This window comes from Rutidosis leptorrhynchoides, chromosome 7 (genome assembly GCF_046630445.1).
Source record: "Rutidosis leptorrhynchoides isolate AG116_Rl617_1_P2 chromosome 7, CSIRO_AGI_Rlap_v1, whole genome shotgun sequence".
Classification (NCBI taxonomy): domain Eukaryota; kingdom Viridiplantae; phylum Streptophyta; class Magnoliopsida; order Asterales; family Asteraceae; genus Rutidosis; species Rutidosis leptorrhynchoides.
The window spans coordinates 108,965,314-108,986,179 of NC_092339.1; the positions used below are offsets into that span (position 1 = coordinate 108,965,314).

The 20,866-nt window shown below is 35.1% G+C and overlaps 1 protein-coding gene across 2 annotated transcripts; it reads left to right on the forward strand.

Annotated features, from left to right (window-relative positions):
* The first annotated feature begins 439 nt into the window (after positions 1-439).
* LOC139858043 (uncharacterized) lies at positions 440-3,770 on the forward strand. Of its 2 annotated transcripts, none has more exons than XM_071846894.1 (3): positions 440-556; positions 870-1,940; positions 3,706-3,770. In XM_071846894.1, the coding sequence occupies exon 2, from the start codon at positions 942-944 to the stop codon at positions 1,887-1,889; it is 948 nt and encodes a 315-aa protein (XP_071702995.1). In that variant the 5' UTR covers positions 440-556; positions 870-941; the 3' UTR covers positions 1,890-1,940; positions 3,706-3,770. The 2 variants fall into 2 exon arrangements, with proteins under 2 accessions (XP_071702995.1, XP_071702996.1); XM_071846895.1 differs by having other exon boundaries at positions 483-556; positions 909-1,940.
* The last annotated feature ends 17,096 nt before the right edge of the window (positions 3,771-20,866 follow it).

Sequence of the window (20,866 nt, forward strand, 5' to 3'; positions counted from 1 at the left end):
ATAACTAGAGCCGTTTTTTTACTTTCAAATATTTATGTTTAAAATGTTTATGTTTGAAATATATATAAAAAGTCAATGTTGGTCAACATCCGTTCGGACCCCGTCTCGACCCTGTTTTTTTTCGTTGCTACGTTTTAAGGTCCCTACTGTCTTGATCCCGCCTCACGTCTTTTTCAATGTTGATTTTAATACTATTAAAAAAAATTCTACCGTTGGGAAAAGAAAAAAACGTTAATAGATATACTTTTCTTTTAACCTATTCACATTCACATGGCATACATACATATGTAAATTCCGTTCTTAAAGGAGGCTAGAAAGTTAATAATTTCAGTTTAACAAACTTTTTACTGGATTTGCGTTTTATGGGTTTCTTTCTAGAACTGAAACCAATCTAATTTGTTTCTGACAATATTTATTACTACCTAATTTATTTATATTGATGATATTGATATTTTTTTTATTTTTATTTTTACATCATCTTGGCATACCATTTTCCTTCCACATCTCAAAACCCTAATTTTAACACACACACCCCTCCTTTTATTAACAAGATCAGGTACGTTATTCCTCTTTAATTCCTTCAGCTATTGTTGAATTTAATCTCTATTTGCTCAATCGAATTACCTAAATTAAATTGACAATACATCTTTAATCAATAATCACCTCATGATTTCGTTTCCTTGTGATTTGAATCGATTGAATTGTTTGTTGATTTAATGTATTGAGCCGTTGTAATTGAAATTGAATTACAATTGAATCTGAATCTGAATCTGAATAAATTGTGTGAATTTGATTGTTATTTTGACAGAAATAAGATTTGGCCGTTATTGATTTTATGCTATAAGTTTGATTTTAATTTTTATGCACAGGATATTGAAATTGGAATTTGAATTGTAATTGCATATAAGGTGTTTGAAGATATTACTTTGATGTAACATATAATGAAAGGGGACGTATGTGATGTGAATCGTTTGGATTCGGATGTACTTTTGCCTCCACGAAAGCGTTTACTCGCAGGTTTGAAAAAACAGAATAGTGATATTATTGGAAACAGTAATGGAAGTTCGAATTCCCAATCACCATCATCATGTAGCTCGTTGAATGAATTAGATAGCCGTATAAGTTACTTGTTAAAAGCTCATTTGAGTAATGATAATCCATCACAAGAGGAGATTGTGGCGGCTTCGAAAGCGGCAGCCGAAGTTGCAGTCAAAGTTGCCACGTCAGCTAGAGCTGCAGCTCAGGAGAAGGCGATAATAGCAGCAAAAGCTATGGCTGCTGCCAAGAAAGCTTTAGAATTAGTAGCAAGTATTGATGATGAAGATCATCATCAAGATTCATTGGTATCTGCAGAACAACAATTGAAGAAGAATAAAAGCAAAAAACAAGTTGAGCTTCAAATGTTGTATACTGGTAAGAAACCAATGTTGGAAAATGGTAAAGTAGATGACGAAGATTTGGCTCGTAAATTGCATCAATCCATAAATAGTTCCCCTAGAATTTCGAAGACTGTTGTTGAACCTTCTGATGTAAAAACTCCTGAACATAAAAAGCTTAAAACCTCGGTTATTTCAGAAAATGGTATAATTTCTCCATCTAGTAATCACGAAGGAGAGAACATTACTAAGGAAAATGGGCCGAAGGTGAAAGCGGGTGATGATGATGTCACTACTTCTGGTAGAAAGAGGGGAAGAATGAAGCAGAAGAAGCTGCCATTAAGCATTTGTCATGATAGGGATCAAGCAATCATTAAAGAAGATGGTACTTTGAAGAGCCCGTTATCTGTGGGGCCCGCTTCTAGTAGTGTTGTTGACAAGAGCTCATTGTGGAAGTGCCAGTCGTTTAAGGCACATGCTTGTGTAAAACAAAACAAAGTTATGCAGTCGTGATGTTTGTATGTTTACCATAACATGAGCAGTTTGGCCAGCAAAGTGGCTGAGGTTATTCCTTTATCCATTACTTCAATTTTGTCTTCTTTGTTATTTTATGTATTCGGACTCCGTGGTCTTAGAGGTTGCGCAAGATAGGCCATCGGCAGGGCTGAAATTTTTATAGGGCCCGAAATTTTAAAAAAGCCCTAATATATATTTATTTTGCTATCGGTCCAAGTAGGGCATAAAGAACTTGCAACAAAAATATAAAGTTATCTTTTTTCTTTCGACACAAATTACTTTAAGTCAAAAGTCATTTTAATTTAGAGATCTCGCAAACATTGATAACTTGTTTTGCTATTTATAATTATAGCTTTATAGTAGTATTATCTTTTTATATATATTGAATAATTTAACGTTTATAAGTACTCATTTTCATTGCTCGAACGGGGACTTATAAAGTAATGAGACGGCCCTTATACGGAGTAATGTATAGCCCAACCTTAATTATTGCTTTATGCAGTGGCGAGTCTATGTGGAAGCCCGTGGGTCATGGGACACTGCTAGTTTGAAATTTTATATTATATAGTACTCTTTAAATTGTATAGGACGCCACTAAATTTAACTACATGACCTCATATATTTTTTGAATTTGTGGTTTTTCTTAGGTAAACAACCACTAAAATAAAATTTTAACTACAGGACCCCATATATTTTTTGAATTTGTGGTTTTTCTTAGATAAACAACCACTAAAATAACATTCAAATATAATTAGTAGAGTTGTAATCTCTTGCATCCATTAATTTGCTTGAAATCCAAAGGACCAATGAGAGCGTGACATGTAGCGCGAAAATCACATGTGATTGAAAAAAAATTCATAATTTTTTTTTTTCGAATTTTTTTTTTTTTTCGAATTTTTTTAAAAAAATTTGTTTTTCAAATTTTTTTTACAATCACATGTAATTATGCATGTCAATCACATGTGATTGTAAATCCAATCACATGTAATTATGCATGTCAATCCAATCACATGTGATTGTATAATTCAATCACATGTGATTGTGCAGGTAAATCACATGTTATTATAAAAAAAAATTTTAAAAAATAATTTTAAAAAAAAATTTCGGAAAAAAAATAAAATTTTTTTTTCGTAAATTTTTTATTTTTTTCAATCACATGTGATTTTCGCGTCACATGTCGCGCTCTCATTGGTTCCTTGGATCTCAACTTAATTTATGGATTCAAATGAATATTTCTCTCTGGGAAAAAAATTCTAGTATTGAAACAAAATTTCAGGACCCCATCGAGTTTTGATGCTGGAATCGCCACTGATATTAAAAAATTTCAGTATAGACGATATGCGGAGATAGTGAAAAGTGGTTTTGTAGTTATTTATAAACTATAGAAACGTAAACCCTATCCTGCCATTACTAAGAGATCCACTTTCCATTTTTGGATCAAGTTAATAAAAATGATTACCCCTGATTAGTTGAAAAGGTAATAAATTAATAATTCAAGGACTACGTATGTAAAGTTCGACTTTTATAATGAGATGTACAAATAACAATACTGGAGGTGGCAATGTCAACCATTAACTTATGTATTTTGGCTGTGTCTGATCTCGAACATGTAAAACAAGAAGTTTTAGCCAAAATGGGGGATTGGTCTTATGGGTCAAACGGGTTGAAAGTTGCCCCGTGCGAACTTTTAACTCATTCAACCTCCTTAATGATTTTATTCCAAGGTTTAGATTACTATTGCTAATACATTAATTTTGTTATAACAATTCACTATTCCTGACCCATTGCTTAACATTTGCTTGTCTACTCGCAGGGTCAACATGAACTTACACAGAAACATTGGCGCAGTGTGATCATTAATGGGCTGATCATAGTACAAAAGCTTGGTAGTGTTGGTGTTTTTTTTTTCATTAAGATTTATGGTTTATCGCGTGTTTGAAATGTGTTTGTAAAGGCATAGACAAAATTTTCGCTTGAATAACTGAAATTCCTTGCTTATTATGTTCTGGTCAACTTCCAGATGTATTGTAACAACGCTGTAACTTGGTTATCTTAAGATTATTAGTGCCTTATTGCTAGCATAAAACCATGTAAATTGGGTGCACCTGGTTGCATTTTCTTGCTGATTTTTCTAAAAAAGAAAATTCAAGACCAATTTTTTTGTTGCTTTCATATTTGATGTTTCATCCAGTAAGATTGTGCTATTTGGTAACATAGATTGATATAGTCATCTGTAAGGTGACCATTATCATCCGAGCCGGTGGATATTCATTTGATCCAATCCATAAACGACGGATGTAGATAATCTAAATGGTGAGGTTTTGATGGATTGGAGAATCTAAATATCGAGGATGTGTTCAACGGAAAAAACAACGGTATCAAATCTAGTTAGGGCTGCGTAGAATGAATATGCGGATATACGATTTGAAAAGGTAAGAATAAAAAAGTGTTTAGGAAACGACTTGGTAGGCTCTGTCGCTTTCAACGAGATCCAAGTCGACATGTTCAAATAGGTATCAAAACGACTAAAAAGATATCGATAGACTGAGATCAATGGCTAATAAACCCTAGTTCATGCGTGACATCTACGTTCATTAGTGTTGCAAATGGCGACATCATTCTAAAATATTGTAAAAATGAATGAGTGTACCTTATAAAAATACAAGTCTTTGAACACTGTTGTTGGTTAGGGGTGTTCAATATTTGATTTCGAATCGTTTAAATCGAAAATTAAACCGAAAAAACACTGAATTGTAATTGAATTCACTTTTCAGAATTCCGTTAAACCAAAAACCGAATTCAAAACCGAATATAACCAATAATATAAAAAATTATACTTTATATAAACCAAAAATCAATCTAAAAATTCATAATTGGAAAGCAAAGTCAACTTATATGTATCTTTGATTAAATTATGATTTTTTCGGTTTTAACCGAAATCAAATTTAAAATCGGTTTTCGGTTTTGAATTTCTATTCGGTATTGGTCACAAAATTTTCAAAATCGAGGACACCAAACCGAATAAACCGAAAATCGAACTGATAAATACCCTTGGTTGATATCCAAAGATAATATTCGAATGTTGTTAGTTTTTGTTTTGATGACGATAAAATAAGAGTGTGATTACACTTTGATTTAAGTAAACACGCAAATTCATAAGCCTACATTTATCTAGCAAATGATCAAAATACAAAACGAGTTAGTATAAAAAAAAAATTTGCGGCTCGAACTTGCGGTGAGACCGTAAGTTGATCGCAGATGTGTAATGCATGCCTTAAAAGAAATGTTAAGAACGTTTTTGTGGTTGATCGGCGGTAATCGCAGGTCAACCGAAGGCACCATAATCAACATCTTTCATCAAACTATACTTGTATTCTAACCTTTGTTTTGATAAATGAATGATCAATACTTCATCCAATAATGGTATTAAAGTGCTTGCAATATCACTAATCATGTTATATTCACTTAGTGAAATGCTTAACTTTCATTATGATTTGATTGTCTCACTGACTAATGTGATAACACATAAGTGTATATTGTTTTGAAAAAATTATTATTATTAAATATTATTATTATTATTATTATTATTATTATTATTATTATTATTATTTTATTATTATTACCATTTAGAAAAGTCCCATGTAACTGTTAATGGTGTCTTTTCATGTTATTATTAAAATCAATCTACACTTAATTTTATGGTTATCAAATCTCATTAGGACATGCTCCATGCCAATTCATGTTTTAAGTCATTAAATACTCTCCTCGTCTCATATTGTTATTCTAGCACTTCTATAAATATATAAGAATAAGAAGATAGAGTTCAATTATATCCTTATATTTTAAATATATGTATGCAAGACAAAAAGGTAGGTTAAAAGTTAGAGTTAAACGGTAATGTAAATAAAAATTACACTGTAATAATGACTTTTTGAGTATTAAACTGTGTATCTGCATTATGAAATTGCATATAAATATTAAGAAATCTTAGTCATTCTCCCTTAATAGTATGTCTTCTATTTCCGCTATAAATTCCTTTTATTTGTTGAAATATTAAGAGGAAGATGGGATGGAGGGAGTATTGTAGTGTGAAGAAGATTTAAACAAGTCAAAAGTGGTGCTGGAGCTTGATTTCGCGATAGGGAGGTTTTAGCTCGCGGTGTCAAAAGACCAAATCTCGCGATCTCGAGAAAGGATGTGGGCGGCTAGAATTGTATTGCGACTAGGATTTCGTATTTGCTTCTAATTCGTTGTTTAATAGCATTATAAATAGACCCTATGTAACGTATAATCATGTCACAAAAATTGATGGTGAAAATCTTTGGTTCGCGCCCGTGAAGTAAACCCTTCTCTTTGTTTTGGAGTTGCGATACAACCACGTTAAATCCACTCGTCGTTTATCTTTATTTATCGTTCTTATGCTTTATATTTTTCGTTTATCATATGTGGGTCAGTGATTGACTTAAATCACTTGTCTTGTTGATCGTACTAATCCAACAAGTGGTACTAAAGATATAGGCTACGACACTGGGCATGATGAAGAATTGAAAACAAGTATATGGTTGGCTGATGAATTAGTTTTTCATCAGGGTTATTAAATGACGAGATCTAGGGTTTTGTTTGCAACATGTATCGAGAGCAAGTGATTCATTTGGTCGCGGTAAATTTAGGATATGTCTATGTATCCAGGGAGTTGATCACATTAGGAACCAGGTGACGGATTTGGCAAGATATGATGGTGAATTTTTTCGGGAATGGTCACAGAATCAGGGGTCGGGTCGATGGGTTTATTGTAGAGAGATTTTTCGGGAGATCTGGGTTATCGAATCTGAGTTCTTCTTCCCCACTACAAAATGAGGAGGTTAGTTAGCCGTTGAATTGTCTTAAAATTTTAATGTAGGTGCTAGACAGGTAGGTCTAACCATATAAAAATTTGGTAGCGATCGGACCGTTCAAGTTGGAGTTATGTTTTTTCGAAGTTGACAGTCGTCATGAAAAACCTTTCGGGTTTTGTTTGCGCAACTGTGAGAGAATTACGAGTTCGTCTACCGCTGGATCGATTCATATTTAAACTAGTGATATAACAAACATATTTAGTTGTGATAAAAATTTGGTGATGATCATACCGTTGATTTTGAGATACGATTTCTCCATTTTAGGCAGTTTCAGGTGGGTTTTTCGGGTTTGATGATGCAAGTGCGAGACGATTTTGTCTCAAAAACTTCGCGCGATATGGGATGTATTTTTCAGGGATGTTGGTGTATTGCGGGAGCTCAGGAGGGTGGTTTTATCTCGGGTTTAGAGAGGATGGGTAACGAACAAGATGCATCAGGTTGAAAATCGACACTGGGAATTATCGGTGAAGTTTGGTGCTTGTGGGGTTTGAAATGGGTTGACCAAATAATTGGTCAGATTTTTCAAATACTTGGAATATGCAGGTGAACTCGAGCTTTCTAGGATTGTTGGGGGTGCTAGGAACTCAGTATAAGTTTGGTAACCTTTGATTTAAATCACTTGTCTTGTTGATCGTACTAATCCAAACAAGTGGTACCAAAGATATAGGCTACAAGACTGGGCATGATGACAAATTGAAAGCAGGTATATGGTTGGCTGATGATTCAGTTTTTCATTAGGGTTATTAAACGACATGATCTAGGGTTTTGTTTGCAACATATATCGAGAGAAAGTGATTCATTTGGTCTCGGTAAATTTAGGATATGTCTATGTATCCAGGGAGTTGATCACACTAGGAACTGGGTGACGGATTTGGCAAGATATGATACCAACTGAAATGCCCCGTCCTATTCCATCTGGACGAAGTCTTCAACAGTTGGTCCCATTGCGAGGTTCTGACCTCTATATGCCATGAACGACTCCATGTAATATGAGCAAATGCAAAGCGGAAGATTCCTTTCATACCTGAGAATAAACATGCTTTAAAGTGTCAACCAAAAGGTTGGTGAGTTCATAAGTTTATCATAAAACAATAAGATTCATCATTTTGATAGACCACAAGATTTAAATGATGCATGGTACAAATGGGCCCGAATCCTATACCCACCTGTAATGTACATGCGATATCTTTTAAATACAGTACACATTTCTCGTGTACGAAATCCTTTTTCATAAATATTAGTAACCGTACACATATCTCGTGCATAAAAATAACATACACATAACCTGTGTATAAAATCATTCTCTCGATACATAACATTCAATGGTGGCAATTATTATATCCACATAATTCAATGGTGGCAATTATCATGTCCACATAATTCAATGGTGGCAATTATCATGTCCACATAATTCAATGGTGGCAATTATCATGTCCACATAATTCAATGGTGGCAATTATCATGTCCACATAATTCAATAATAATCCGCAGAACTTCTATCTGCATAATAATTCATGCGAGGAAGGTTTTGTTTGTGTCTATCTCGTCAAACATTTGTAAGAACATTTCATGTATTTGCAGTTCAAAACATATTTCAAAAGTATTTAATAAAGCAGTTGTAAGAACAGTGCATGTATTCTCAGTCCCAAAAATGTAAAGAGTAAAAGGGAGCAAATGAACTCACCATACTGTATTTTGTAGTAAAAATACATATGACTAGATTGAACAATGCAGGGTTGGCCTCGGATTCACGAACCTATATAATTTGTTTATCGATATTAAAACATATAAACATAACTGAACAAATTTACTTATTATACCTTTAATTTATATATATGTTTAATTTGTATATATATTCATAATATTTAATATTTATATAGTTATATTAATATATCTATATTTATATACTTACTTGTTTAATGTTATATTTAAAAATCGATACATTGTTATTTGTAAGTATTTATATAAATAATCTTAGTAGGTTATATATATATAGTTATGTAAAATTTTAATATAATCATAGTATATGTAATAAGTATATTTTATGTACAAAATATTTATCTGCTTAAAAAGGTAGTTTTTGATATTAATGTTTTACTAGTGATAATAATAACAATAACTTTTATTAATAATGATAACAATGATAATAATAATGATATTGTTATTAATGATACTTACGTTAATAATAATCATAATAATCTTAATAATTATAACAATGATGTTAATACTAGTATTAATGAAAATAATAAGGTTAATTCCAATACTATTGTTAGTAATAATAATAGCAATACTTTTATCGGTCATTTTGTTACTAACGATAATGATTTTAGTAGTATTAATAACAACACTTACATTACTTTTAATAATAACAATGATTTTACAAATTTTATAATGATAATAATAATAATATCCTCAATATCAATAACTTTAATTATAATAATAATAATACTAATATTAATAACTAATGTTCATAATACCTAATAATAATAATAATTCTAATAAATAACAATAATGATAAGTGTAATATTAACAATAATAATAATAATAATTAAAAATGATAATAATAATAATAATAATAATAATAATGATAATAATAAGAATAAATAAAATAAACTACCTCATGGAGTTTAAAAAAAAAAAAACAGCCCTTGAGGGGGGGCTCGAACTCCCGACCTTTCAAACACCCATGTAACACCCCGTTTTCCCGTGCACGTCTAAAGGTAAAAACTTAATTATTAGCACGTTTGTAAATGAGCCTAGTGTTAGTTAATGAGTATATATATATATATATATATATATATATATATATATATATATATATATATATATATATATATATATATATATATATATATATATATATATATATATATATATACATATGTATGTGTGTCGCATTGGTATTGAGTCGTATGAGGCTTAAGGTCGAAGCTTAGACGAGCATAAGAAGAGTGAACGAGGTGTGTTAGTGGTTTGAGCCATCATTTTATGCTAACTTGTCGAAGGGATCAGGATCAGGCCACTACCGCGCCGCGAGAAATGGGTCCGCGACGCGACAAGCAAAGCAAATCTGGATCAGAACATGAGTTAAGAGTGGTGGTTTTTCCTTTGTAACGTCGCGCCGCTACATTTAGCGCCGCGCCGCGGCAATTCTGCAGTTCTGATTCCGGTTTTAGCTTAAATTAAATGACTTTAAGGGACAAAATGGTAATTTGACATGTAAATCTGATGGGGGCATTAACTCTCCACCACACATCCATTTATTTCATTTCTTTTTCTCTTTTCTCTCCATTTTCTCTCCCAAAACTTAAAACCCATTTGAATTATAAGTGAGATTTGAGAGTGAAGGATTGAGGGTTGATCTTTGGAGCGAGATTTAAAGTTGTTCCTTGTGTCTCTAGCTATGCGTGGATAGTCTCGGTAAGTTCTAACTCTAAGTTTTGAGTTTTAATTGGTTAATGACTAGGGTTTTGGGTACTAGAGAGTTGTAAGACCCATTTGGTGGTAAAATGGGTGAGTTTGGGCTATGTTGTTGTAATGAAACCCTAATAGCCACAATCTAGGGTTTTGGCCTTGTGATTTGGAGTTGTAAGTGCCAAATGGTGTTGTTAGTCACTAATGCACTTTAAGATTTATGAAAGAAGTGTAAATGGGCAAGTTTGACTTGATTGTGAATCTAAGAAATATAAAATGGGTCAAAATGTACTAGTTGACCTAATTAGATGAAATGGGTATGGATTACCCTAAGTTTTGTGTTAATTGAAGTTAATAGACTTTAAATCACTAGTCTTAGTGATTAAAGTCGAGTCTTGGCCTTTTATGGGCGGTTGTGTGTAGTTGAGTCATTTAATACAAATTGGGTCATTAAATGCTCAAGTGGGAGTATTGTGGTTAGTCCCACTAGTTGTGAAATTGAATGTGCACTTAATGATTTAGGTACATTGCGTTGAAGCTCGGAAGTGCTAAATCATCATCCTTGTGACAAGGTGAGTGGAATAATTATATATGCATGTATATGATTTATTTGCTTGTGGGGTATGGGTTAAAGTTCGATGTTGACGATACCATACCCTAGTGTATATTTGTGTTGTTGATGAGGGTTTAAAGTTCGTTGTTGACGATACCTCACACGTATGGAATTAAAGTCCGATGTTGACGATGCCATACGATTATTGTAGTGACGTTGATGAGGGTTTAAAGTTCGTTGTTGACGATACCTCATATGTGGGTTTAAAGTTCGGTGTTGACGATACCACATTAAAATAGGCGAATGGGATTTAAGTTCGATGTTGATGATACCATTCGTTGGGCTAGCCTTGAGATCTTGAGTACTACGGATGTTGTGAACATCATCGTTATACTGGTGTTTTAGCATATTGTATTGTTGTGATATAAGCTATTGTTATACTAGCCTTGTTATCGTGATACTTAGCATTATACATGTGAAGGGTATGCTAATTAGGTAACTAGTATGTATGCGGATTTGGTAAGTGTTTGCAAGTAAGTAGGTTATATATATGTATGTATAATAGTTGCACTCACTAAGCCTTGCTTACCCTCTCGTTGTTTACCATTTTATAGGTTCCGGCTTGGACAAGGGTAAGGGCATACGTTTGGACTAGTGGTCTCCCGCTTATGTTGTCGGGGGTGCTTTTGGTGTTAGCTTTTGAAGTTGGCCTAACGTTTTGGGTAGTTTAGCCCCAAACCATGCTCGAGGTCGTTTGGATTATAAACTATCCTTGTAGTGGGTCAAACTTGATTTAAACTTAATTAATGGCTTTCGTGCCTTTTGTAAACATTTAAATTGATGTACGTTTAAATGGAACTTATGGAATGGTTTACATATTTAATTGGCGCATAAATGTATATAAAAAAAACAAAAAAAATTTATCGTATGGAATACGGGTTGGGTTGTTTCAAGTGGTATCAGAGCATAGTCTAAGGGATTTAGGCGATTTGAGATAGGTGCCTAGACTTGGGCTTTATTGTGTGAGCGCTTTATGCGGGACTTGTAGGACTTTGGGTCTAATCGGGAATTGTTAGTGCTTTGGTTTATGTGAGCTAACCTTGTGCTAATTGTTTTGTGTTGTGTTTAGCAATCATCAAGCAAGACGGACGTTGTACTAGCGAGTTAATGCGACGTGCTCGCGTAACAACGATTAGCTACCGTTGTTACGGGTGCAAATCGTGTCAAACAAGTAATGTACGATGATTGTCGAGCGAGATGGAGTAGTGTGGTGTACATGTATATACTTACATGTTATGTCTTTTCGTTCTTTGTTTAATCCTTTCCGTTTTATAGAATGAAGACGAGAAACGGACACGATAATGATAACGTTGGTACGAGTGAGGATGTTGAACTCTCGGCCAAGGTTGAGGCCATCTTTAAAAAGTTAAAGAAGGATTTTCTTGACGATGTCCGGAAGGTCTTCCAAGAGTCGGTCGATGGACAAGTGACCGAAATGATCAATGATCGAATGAAAGCCGCAATAGAGGAGGCTTTAGAGGCTAGAAACATTTATCCTCGAGGCGAAGGGGGTGAAGGTAATGGTGGGGGTGGAAGGCGGGACTTCCACTACAAGAATTTTAAGGATACTCAACCTCCGATGTTTAATGGGGGTGAGGGATCCATTAAAAAGCACTTGTTGGATTTCCGATATCGAGGGAGCTTTCCGTACCGCGAAATGTCCTCCCGAGAAGAAGACGAGATATGGGTCTAGCATGTTACGTGAAGAAGGCAAGTTGTGGTGGGACGATAAAATCAATTTGTATGGTGAAGAGCAATGCATGAGCTTGACATGGGAGGAGTTTAAGAAGGAATTCTTCCAAGAATACCGAACTTCTTCCGACCTTGATAGAATCCGGGACGAGTTGCATCATTTGCAACAAGGTTCGATGGACTTGGTTACTCTCAAGTCTACCTTTTTGGCAAAGACTCGCTATTGCCCGGAATATGTTGGTGACGATCACAAGCTAATGAAAGATTTCTACCGTACCTTGAACGATGAGTTAAAGGGTAAGATTAGTCGGGGAATGTCTAAGACTTTTGAAGAGCTATTCGAGTTGGCTCGGGGTTTTGAATCGGAGGTTCCGAGGAAGAGTGATTTCACTTTTTCAAAAAGAAAGTTTGAAGGTTCGAGTTATTCGAATTTTTCAAATAAAAAGAACAAGAACAAAAAGGGTTCCGAAAGTGTCAATAGTGTGAAGAAGGGCGCTACCGGTGGTTTTGGGAACTTTGTCCCTACTTGCTACAATTGTGGGGTACGTGGACATATGGCTCGAGATTGCCCGAAGCCAAATTCAACAAACAAGCTCACTTGTTTTAATTGCAACAAAGAAGGACACCGAAAGTCAGAGTGTCCCGATTTGAATAACGATAATGTTAAAAGGCTAGAGAAGGCGGCGGGTACGGCTCGAGGTCACAACTATTTGATGACCAATGACGAAGCCAAACAATCAAACGAAGTAGTCTCAGGTACTTTCATGGTTAATTCTAATCCGGCAAGGATTTTATTTGATAGCGGTGCAAATTTGTCGTTTGTGTCTCCAAAATTTGTGCCTAAACTTGATAGACCGTTAGCGAAGTTAAGTCGTCCGGTAGAATTCGAAATAGCGGACGGCAAGACGGTGCTAGTGGTTGATGTGTGTAAGAACTGTGATGTCATTTTTGGTGCCGAAAACTTTAAAATTGATCTCATCCCTATGACTTTGGGCGATTTTGATATCCTTGTTGGTATGGATTGGCTCGATCGAAATAGAGCCGATATTGCATGCCATGAAAAGTTTATACGTGTGAAGACCCCAAGTGGGGGAGAGTTGATTATTCATGGCGATAGACGAAGAAGACTTGTGCCGATATGTTCTTTTGCACGGGCACGTCATTTTCTTGTTAGTGGTGGCATGACTTTTCTTGCCCATGTTGTTGATACTCGTGATGAGCCACCACCTATTCGTGAAATTCCAGTGGTTAGGGAATTCGAAGATGTTTTTCCGGATGAGTTACCGGGTGTTCCGGCGGAAAGACAAGTTGAATTTCGCATTGAGTTGGTTCCGGGAGCTACTCCCATTGCTAAAACTCCTTATCGTTTTGCACCAACGAAAATGCAAGAGTTGTTAAATCAAACCCAAGAGTTGCTTGAAAAGGGTTTTATTCGACCGAGTGCTTCGCCATGGGGCGCTCCGGTTTTATTTGTGAAGAAGAAGGATGGTAGCATGCGGATGTGCATCGATTACCGGGAGTCGAATAAGGTGACGATCAAGAATCGTTATCCATTGCCTCAGATTGACGATTTGTTTGACCAACTCCAAGGTGCGACGTACTTCTCAAAGATTGACCAACGGTCCGGCTATCACCAAATGCGGGTCCGTGAGGAAGATATTGAGAAAACGGCTTTTCGAACGCGTTATGGGCATTTTGAGTTCATAGTTATGCCTTTTGGTCTTACGAATGCACCGGCGGCATTCATGGATCTTATAAACCGAGTGTGCCAACCTATGTTGGACAAGTCGATAATTGTGTTCATTGACGACATACTTGTTTATTCAAAGAGTATGAACGAACATGAACGTCATTTGCGTGAAGTATTGAAGACATTACGAAAGGAGAAGTTGTATGCTAAGTTCTCCAAATGTGAATTTTGGCTAAGGGAAGTTCAATTCCTTGGTCATATTGTGAACAAGGAGGGTATTCAAGTGGATCCGGGAAAGATAGAGACGGTGAAGAGTTGGAGACAACCGACTACGCCTACGGAGGTCCGAAGTTTTCTCGAATTGGCCGGTTATTATCGTCGGTTTATCCAAGACTTTTCTAAGATCGCTTCTTCGTTGACGAAATTGACAAGGAAGAATGCGAGATTTAATTGGGAGAACGAGCAAAAAATTGCTTTTCAATTGTTAAAGGAGAAGTTGTGTCAAGCTCCGGTGTTAGTTTTGCCGGAAGGGGTGGAAGACATGACCGTTTATTGTGATGCCTCGTTAAATGGACTCGGATGTGTTCTAATGCAAAGAGGTAAAGTCATCGCTTATGCCTCTCAACAATTAAAGGAACACGAGACGAGATATCCGACTCATGATCTTGAGTTGGCGGTTGTGCATGCGTTGAAAATTTGGCGCCATTACTTGTATGGTGTCAAGTGTACGATTTATTCAGATCATAAGAGTTTGAAACACCTCTTTAATCAACGAGATTTGAATTATCGTCAACGTAGGTGGATGGATGTGGTGAAAGATTATGATTGTGAAATACTTTATCATTCAGGCAAGGCGAATGTGGTCGCGGATGCGTTAAGTCGAAAGAGTCATCACCCGGCGTTACGATTGGGATTGTTACGTATGATTATTACTAACGATTTTCTTGAAAAACTCGGTGTGATTCAAATAGAGGCTTACGTTCACAACAAGCATGTGGAGCGAATTGTGGGACAATCGGAGTTCATTACTATGGGCTCGCATGGTTTGTTGTCTTTTCAAGGAAGAGTGTGGGTGCCTAAGATGGGTGATTACCGACAAGTGCTACTTGATGAAGCACATAAGTCAAAGTATTCCATTCATCCGAGCGCGACGAAAATGTATCTTGATTTAAGGAAAGATTATTGGTGGCCGGGCATGAAACGTGATGTTGTGAAGTATGTTGAGCAATGCGTCACGTGTTTGCAAGTTAAGGCCGAACACCAAAAGCCGTACGGTAAGTTACAACCGTTAGAAATCCCGAAATGGAAATGGGAGCACATTACCATGGATTTCATCACAAAGTTACCTAAAACGGCGAGAACCCAGTTTGATTCGATTTGGGTTATAGTTGATATACTGACAAAGAGTGCTTTGTTTCTTCCCATTAAGGAAGCGATATCGTCGGAGACCTTGGCTAAGTTGTTTATCAAGGAAGTCATCTCTCGACACGGAATTCCTATATCGATTGTTTCGGATCGAGATACTCGTTTTACATCTCGATTTTGGGAAAAGTTTCATGAGGATATGGGTACACAATTGAAATTGAGCACGGCGTATCATCCTCAAACGGACGGTCAAACTGAACGTACGAATCAAACTTTGGAAGATATGTTACGTGCGTGCATTATCGATTTTGGTGGTAGTTGGGACGAGCACTTACCTTTGATGGAATTCTCGTACAATAATAGTTATCATACTAGTATTGGGATGCCACCTTATGAGATGGTTTACGGGCGAAGGTGTCGAACTCTAATTTGTTGGGGTGAAGTGGGTCAAAGGGAAATCGGGAGTACCGATTTGGTTTTGGAGACGAATAACAAGATTGATATTATTCGAGAACATTTGAAGAAGGCTCAAGATAGACAAAAGTCGTATGACGATAAGCGTAGACGAACGATCGAATTTCAAGAAGGTGATATGGTGATGCTTAAAGTTTCACCAAGGAAGGGTATTATTCGGTTTCGGAAACGAGGAAAGTTAGCTCCTCGGTTTATTGGACCATTTAAGGTTTTAGCTCGTGTTGGTGAAGTCGCGTATCGTGTGGAATTACCCGAAGGGCTTGCGGGGATCCATAATACATTTCATGTTTCCCACCTCCGTAAGTGTCTTGCCGATGATTCATCTTGGGTGCCATTAGACGAGATTGAGCTAAATAATAAGTTAGAGTATATTGAGGAACCGATTGCCATACTTGATGAGAAGGTCAAAAGGTTGAGACATAAAGAGGTTAGGACTTCTAAAGTTCAATGGCGTCGTAGTAAGGGTTCCGAGTTTACTTGGGAGCCCGAAGAGTTTGTGTTGGTTTATCTTCCTTCTTGTCATGCGGCTTGGATCGCGAGGATGCGCTCCGATTTAAGTGGGGGAGAGTTGTAACACCCCGTTTTCCCGTGCACGTCTAAAGGTACAAACTTAATTATTAGCACGTTTGTAAATGAGCCTAGTGTTAGTTAAAGAGTATATATATATATATATATATATATATATATATATATATATATATATATATATATATATATATATATATATATATATATATATATATATATATATATACATATGTATGTGTGTCAAATTGGTATTGAGTCGTATGAGGCTTAAGGTTGAAGCTTAGACGAGCATAAGAAGAGTGAACGAGGTGTGTTAGTGGTTTGAGCCATCATTTTATGCTAACTTGTCGAAGGGATCAGGATCAGGCCACTGCCGCGCCGCGAGAAATGGGTCCGCGACGCGACAAGCAAAGCAAATCTGGATCAGAACATGAGTTAAGAGTGGTGGTTTTTCCTTTGTAACGTCGCGCCACGACATTTAGCGCCGCGCCGCGGCAATTCTGCAGTTCTGATTCCGGTTTTAGCTTAAATTAAATGACTTTAAGGGACAAAATGGTAATTTGACATGTAAATCTGATGAGGGCATTAACTCTCCACCACACATCCATTTATTTCATTTCTTTTTCTCTTTTCTCTCCATTTTCTCTCCCAAAACTTAAAACCCATTTGAATTATAAGTGAGATTAGAAAGTGAAGGATTGAGGGTTGATCTTTGGAGCGAGATTTAAAGTTGTTCCTTGTGTCTCTAGCTACGCGTGGATAGTCTCGGTAAGTTCTAACTCTAAGTTTTGAGTTTTAATTGGTTAATGACTAGGGTTTTGGGTACTAGAGAGTTGTAAGACCCATTTGGTGGTAAAATGGGTGAGTTTGGGCTATGTTGTTGTAATGAAACCCTAATAGCCACAATCTAGGGTTTTGGCCTTGTGATTTGGAGTTGTAAGTGCCAAATGGTGTTGTTAGTCACTAATGCACTTTAAGATTTATGAAAGAAGTGTAAATGGGCAAGTTTGACTTGATTGTGAATCTAAGAAATATAAAATGGGTCAAAATGTACTAGTTGACCTAATTAGATGAAATGGGTATGGATTACCCTAAGTTTTGTGTTAATTGAAGTTAATAGACTTTAAATCACTAGTCTTAGTGATTAAAGTCGAGTCTTGGCCTTTTATGGGCGGTTATGTGTAGTTGAGTCATTTTTTGCAAATTGGGTCATTAAATGCTCAAGTGGGAGTATTGTGGTTAGTCCCACTAGTTGTGAAATTGAATGTGCACTTAATGATTTAGGTACATTGCGTTGAAGCTCGGAAGTGCTAAATCATCATCCTTGTGACAAGGTGAGTGGAATAATTATATATGCATGTATATGATTTATTTGCTTGTGGGGTATGAGTTAAAGTTCGATGTTGACGATACCATACCCTAGTGTATATTTGTGTTGTTGATGAGGGTTTAAAGTTCGTTATTGACGATACCTCACACGTATGGAATTAAAGTTCGATGTTGACGATGCCATACGATTATTGTAGTGACGTTGATGAGGGTTTAAAGTTCGTTGTTGACGATACCTCATATGTGGGTTTAAAGTTCGGTGTTGACGATACCACATTAAAATAGGCGAATGGGATTTAAGTTCGATGTTGACGATACCATTCGTTGGGCTAGCCTTGAGATCTTGAGTACTACGGATGTTGTGAACATCATCGTTATACTGGTGTTTTAGCATATTGTATTGTTGTGATATAAGCTATTGTTATACTAGCCTTGTTATCGTGATACTTAGCGTTATACATGTGAAGGGTATGCTAATTAGGTAACTAGTATGTATACGGATTTGGTAAGTGTTTGCAAGTAAGTAGGTTATATATATGTATGTATAATTGTTCCACTCACTAACCCTTGCTTACCCTCTCGTTGTTTACCATTTTATAGGTTCCGGTTTGGACAAGGGTAAGGGCATACGTTTGGACTAGTGGTCTCCCGCTTATGTTGTCGGGGGTGCTTTTGGTGTTAGCTTTTGAAGTTGGCCTAACGTTTTGGGTAGTTTAGCCCCAAACCATGCTTGAGGTCGTTTGGATTATAAACTATCCTTGTAGTGGGTCAAACTTGATTTAAACTTAATTAATGGCTTTCGTGCCTTTTGTAAACATTTAAATTGATGTACGTTTAAATGGAACTTATGGAATGGTTTACATATTTAATTGGCGCATAAATGTGTATAAAAAAAATTTATCGTATGGAATACGGGTTGGGTTGTTTCAACCCAACACTTCCTTTAACCAGCTGGGCTGTGCCCATTATCCGAAATAACACAGAAACAATTAATATATAACCCGTATTAATAAAAGTCTTCTCCTTCTTCAAAATCCATACTGAATCGACCAATTTTTGAAATTAAATACTCAATGAGTTAACACTTAGTTTTAAGATTTATAAATTATATGAAAACGTTTAAAGATTAATCCAGTTAATTTAAAATAGAAAAAGAAAAGAAAAGAAAAGAAAAAAAAAATTGTTGATGAGTCTGTGAAGAACACGAACTCATCTCAAATCCATTTTCGAAATTAAGGCTGTTTTAGACAAAGTTTACAAAACGAAAAAGATACCAAATCATTCCTAGAAACGTTCCATTCCATTAATTGAACCTAAATCTTAACAGAAAACACGAATTTGATCATGAACAAAACTTTGACTTTTAAATTTATAAACTTTGACTTCAAAATTCTACCTTGATACAAAGAATTGAGATAAGATATTTTGCAGATAGTTTAAGCTAAATAATTCTAACATGATTGCATTTGTACATTTTGAAAAAAAAATTTGAATTCGAGTTTTAGACCAAATATTGGACAAACAGAGCAGGTAACTGCGTTTATCCACAATTTTTATTTAATTCGATGGTTTGGGGCTGTATAAATTGATAGTTGATATTGAGGATGCTGTGTTGATCGAGTGTGGTAATATCTCAATGAAATCCTTGTTTAATATCAATTCAATTTGACCAAAATAATTAATCAGAGAATAAATAAAATAAATAAAAAAATGGAGAAGATCACGACGTGTAACTGAAATTGACACATCCTGTAGGTGATTGGTGTAGTGACCCGAACTTTTCCATGTTTATATATATTAATTGAGATTGATATTTATATGATTAAATGTTTCCAACATGTTAAGCAATCAAACTTGTTAAGACTTGATTAATTGAAATATGTTTCATATAGACAATTGACCACCCAAGTTGACCGGTGATTCACGAACGTTAAAACTTGTAAAAACTATATGATGACATATATATGGATATATATATACATATATATATATATAGTTAACATGATACTATGATAAGTAAACATATCATTAAGTATATTAACAATGAACTACATATGTAAAAACAAGACTACTAACTTAATGATTTTTAAACGAGACATATATGTAACGATTATCGTTGTAAAGACATTTAATGTATATATATCATATTAAGAGATATTCATACATGATAATATCATGATAATATAATAATTTAAAATCTCATTTGATATTATAAACATTGGGTTAACAACATTTAACAAGATCGTTAACCTTAAGGTTTCAAAACAACACTTACATGTAACGAGTAACGATGACTTAACGACTCAGTTAAAATGTATATACATGTAGTGTTTTAATATGTATTTATACACTTTTGAAAGACTTCAATACACTTATCAAAATACTTCTACTTAACAAAAATTCTTACAATTACATCCTCGTTCAGTTTCATCAACAATTCTACTCGTATGCACCCGTATTCGTACTCGTACAATACACAGCTTTTAGATGTATGTACTATTGGTATATACACTCCAATGATCAGCTCTTAGCAGCCCATGTGAGTCACCTAACACATGTGGGAACCATCATTTGGCAACTAGCATGAAATATCTCATAAAATTACAAAAATATGAGTAATCATTCATGACTTATTTACATGAAAACAAAATTACATATCCTTTATATCTAATCCATACACCAACGACCAAAAACAACTACAAACACTTTCATTCTTCAATTTTCTTCATCTAATTGATCTCTCTCAAGTTCTATCTTCAAGTTCTAAGTGTTCTTCATATATTCTACAAGTTCTAGTTACATAAAATCAAGAATACTTTCAAGTTTGCTAGCTCACTTCCAATCTTGTAAGGTGATCATCCAAACTCAAGAAATCTTTGTTTCTTACAGTAGGTTATCATTCTAATACAAGGTAATAATCATATTCAAACTTTGGTTCAATTTCTATAACTATAACAATCTTATTTCAAGTGAT

Bases quoted from the DNA above. Each gene is read 5' to 3' on its own strand.
- LOC139858043 (XM_071846894.1), top strand. From the start codon at position 942: ATGAAAGGGGACGTATGTGATGTGAATCGTTTGGATTCGGATGTACTT.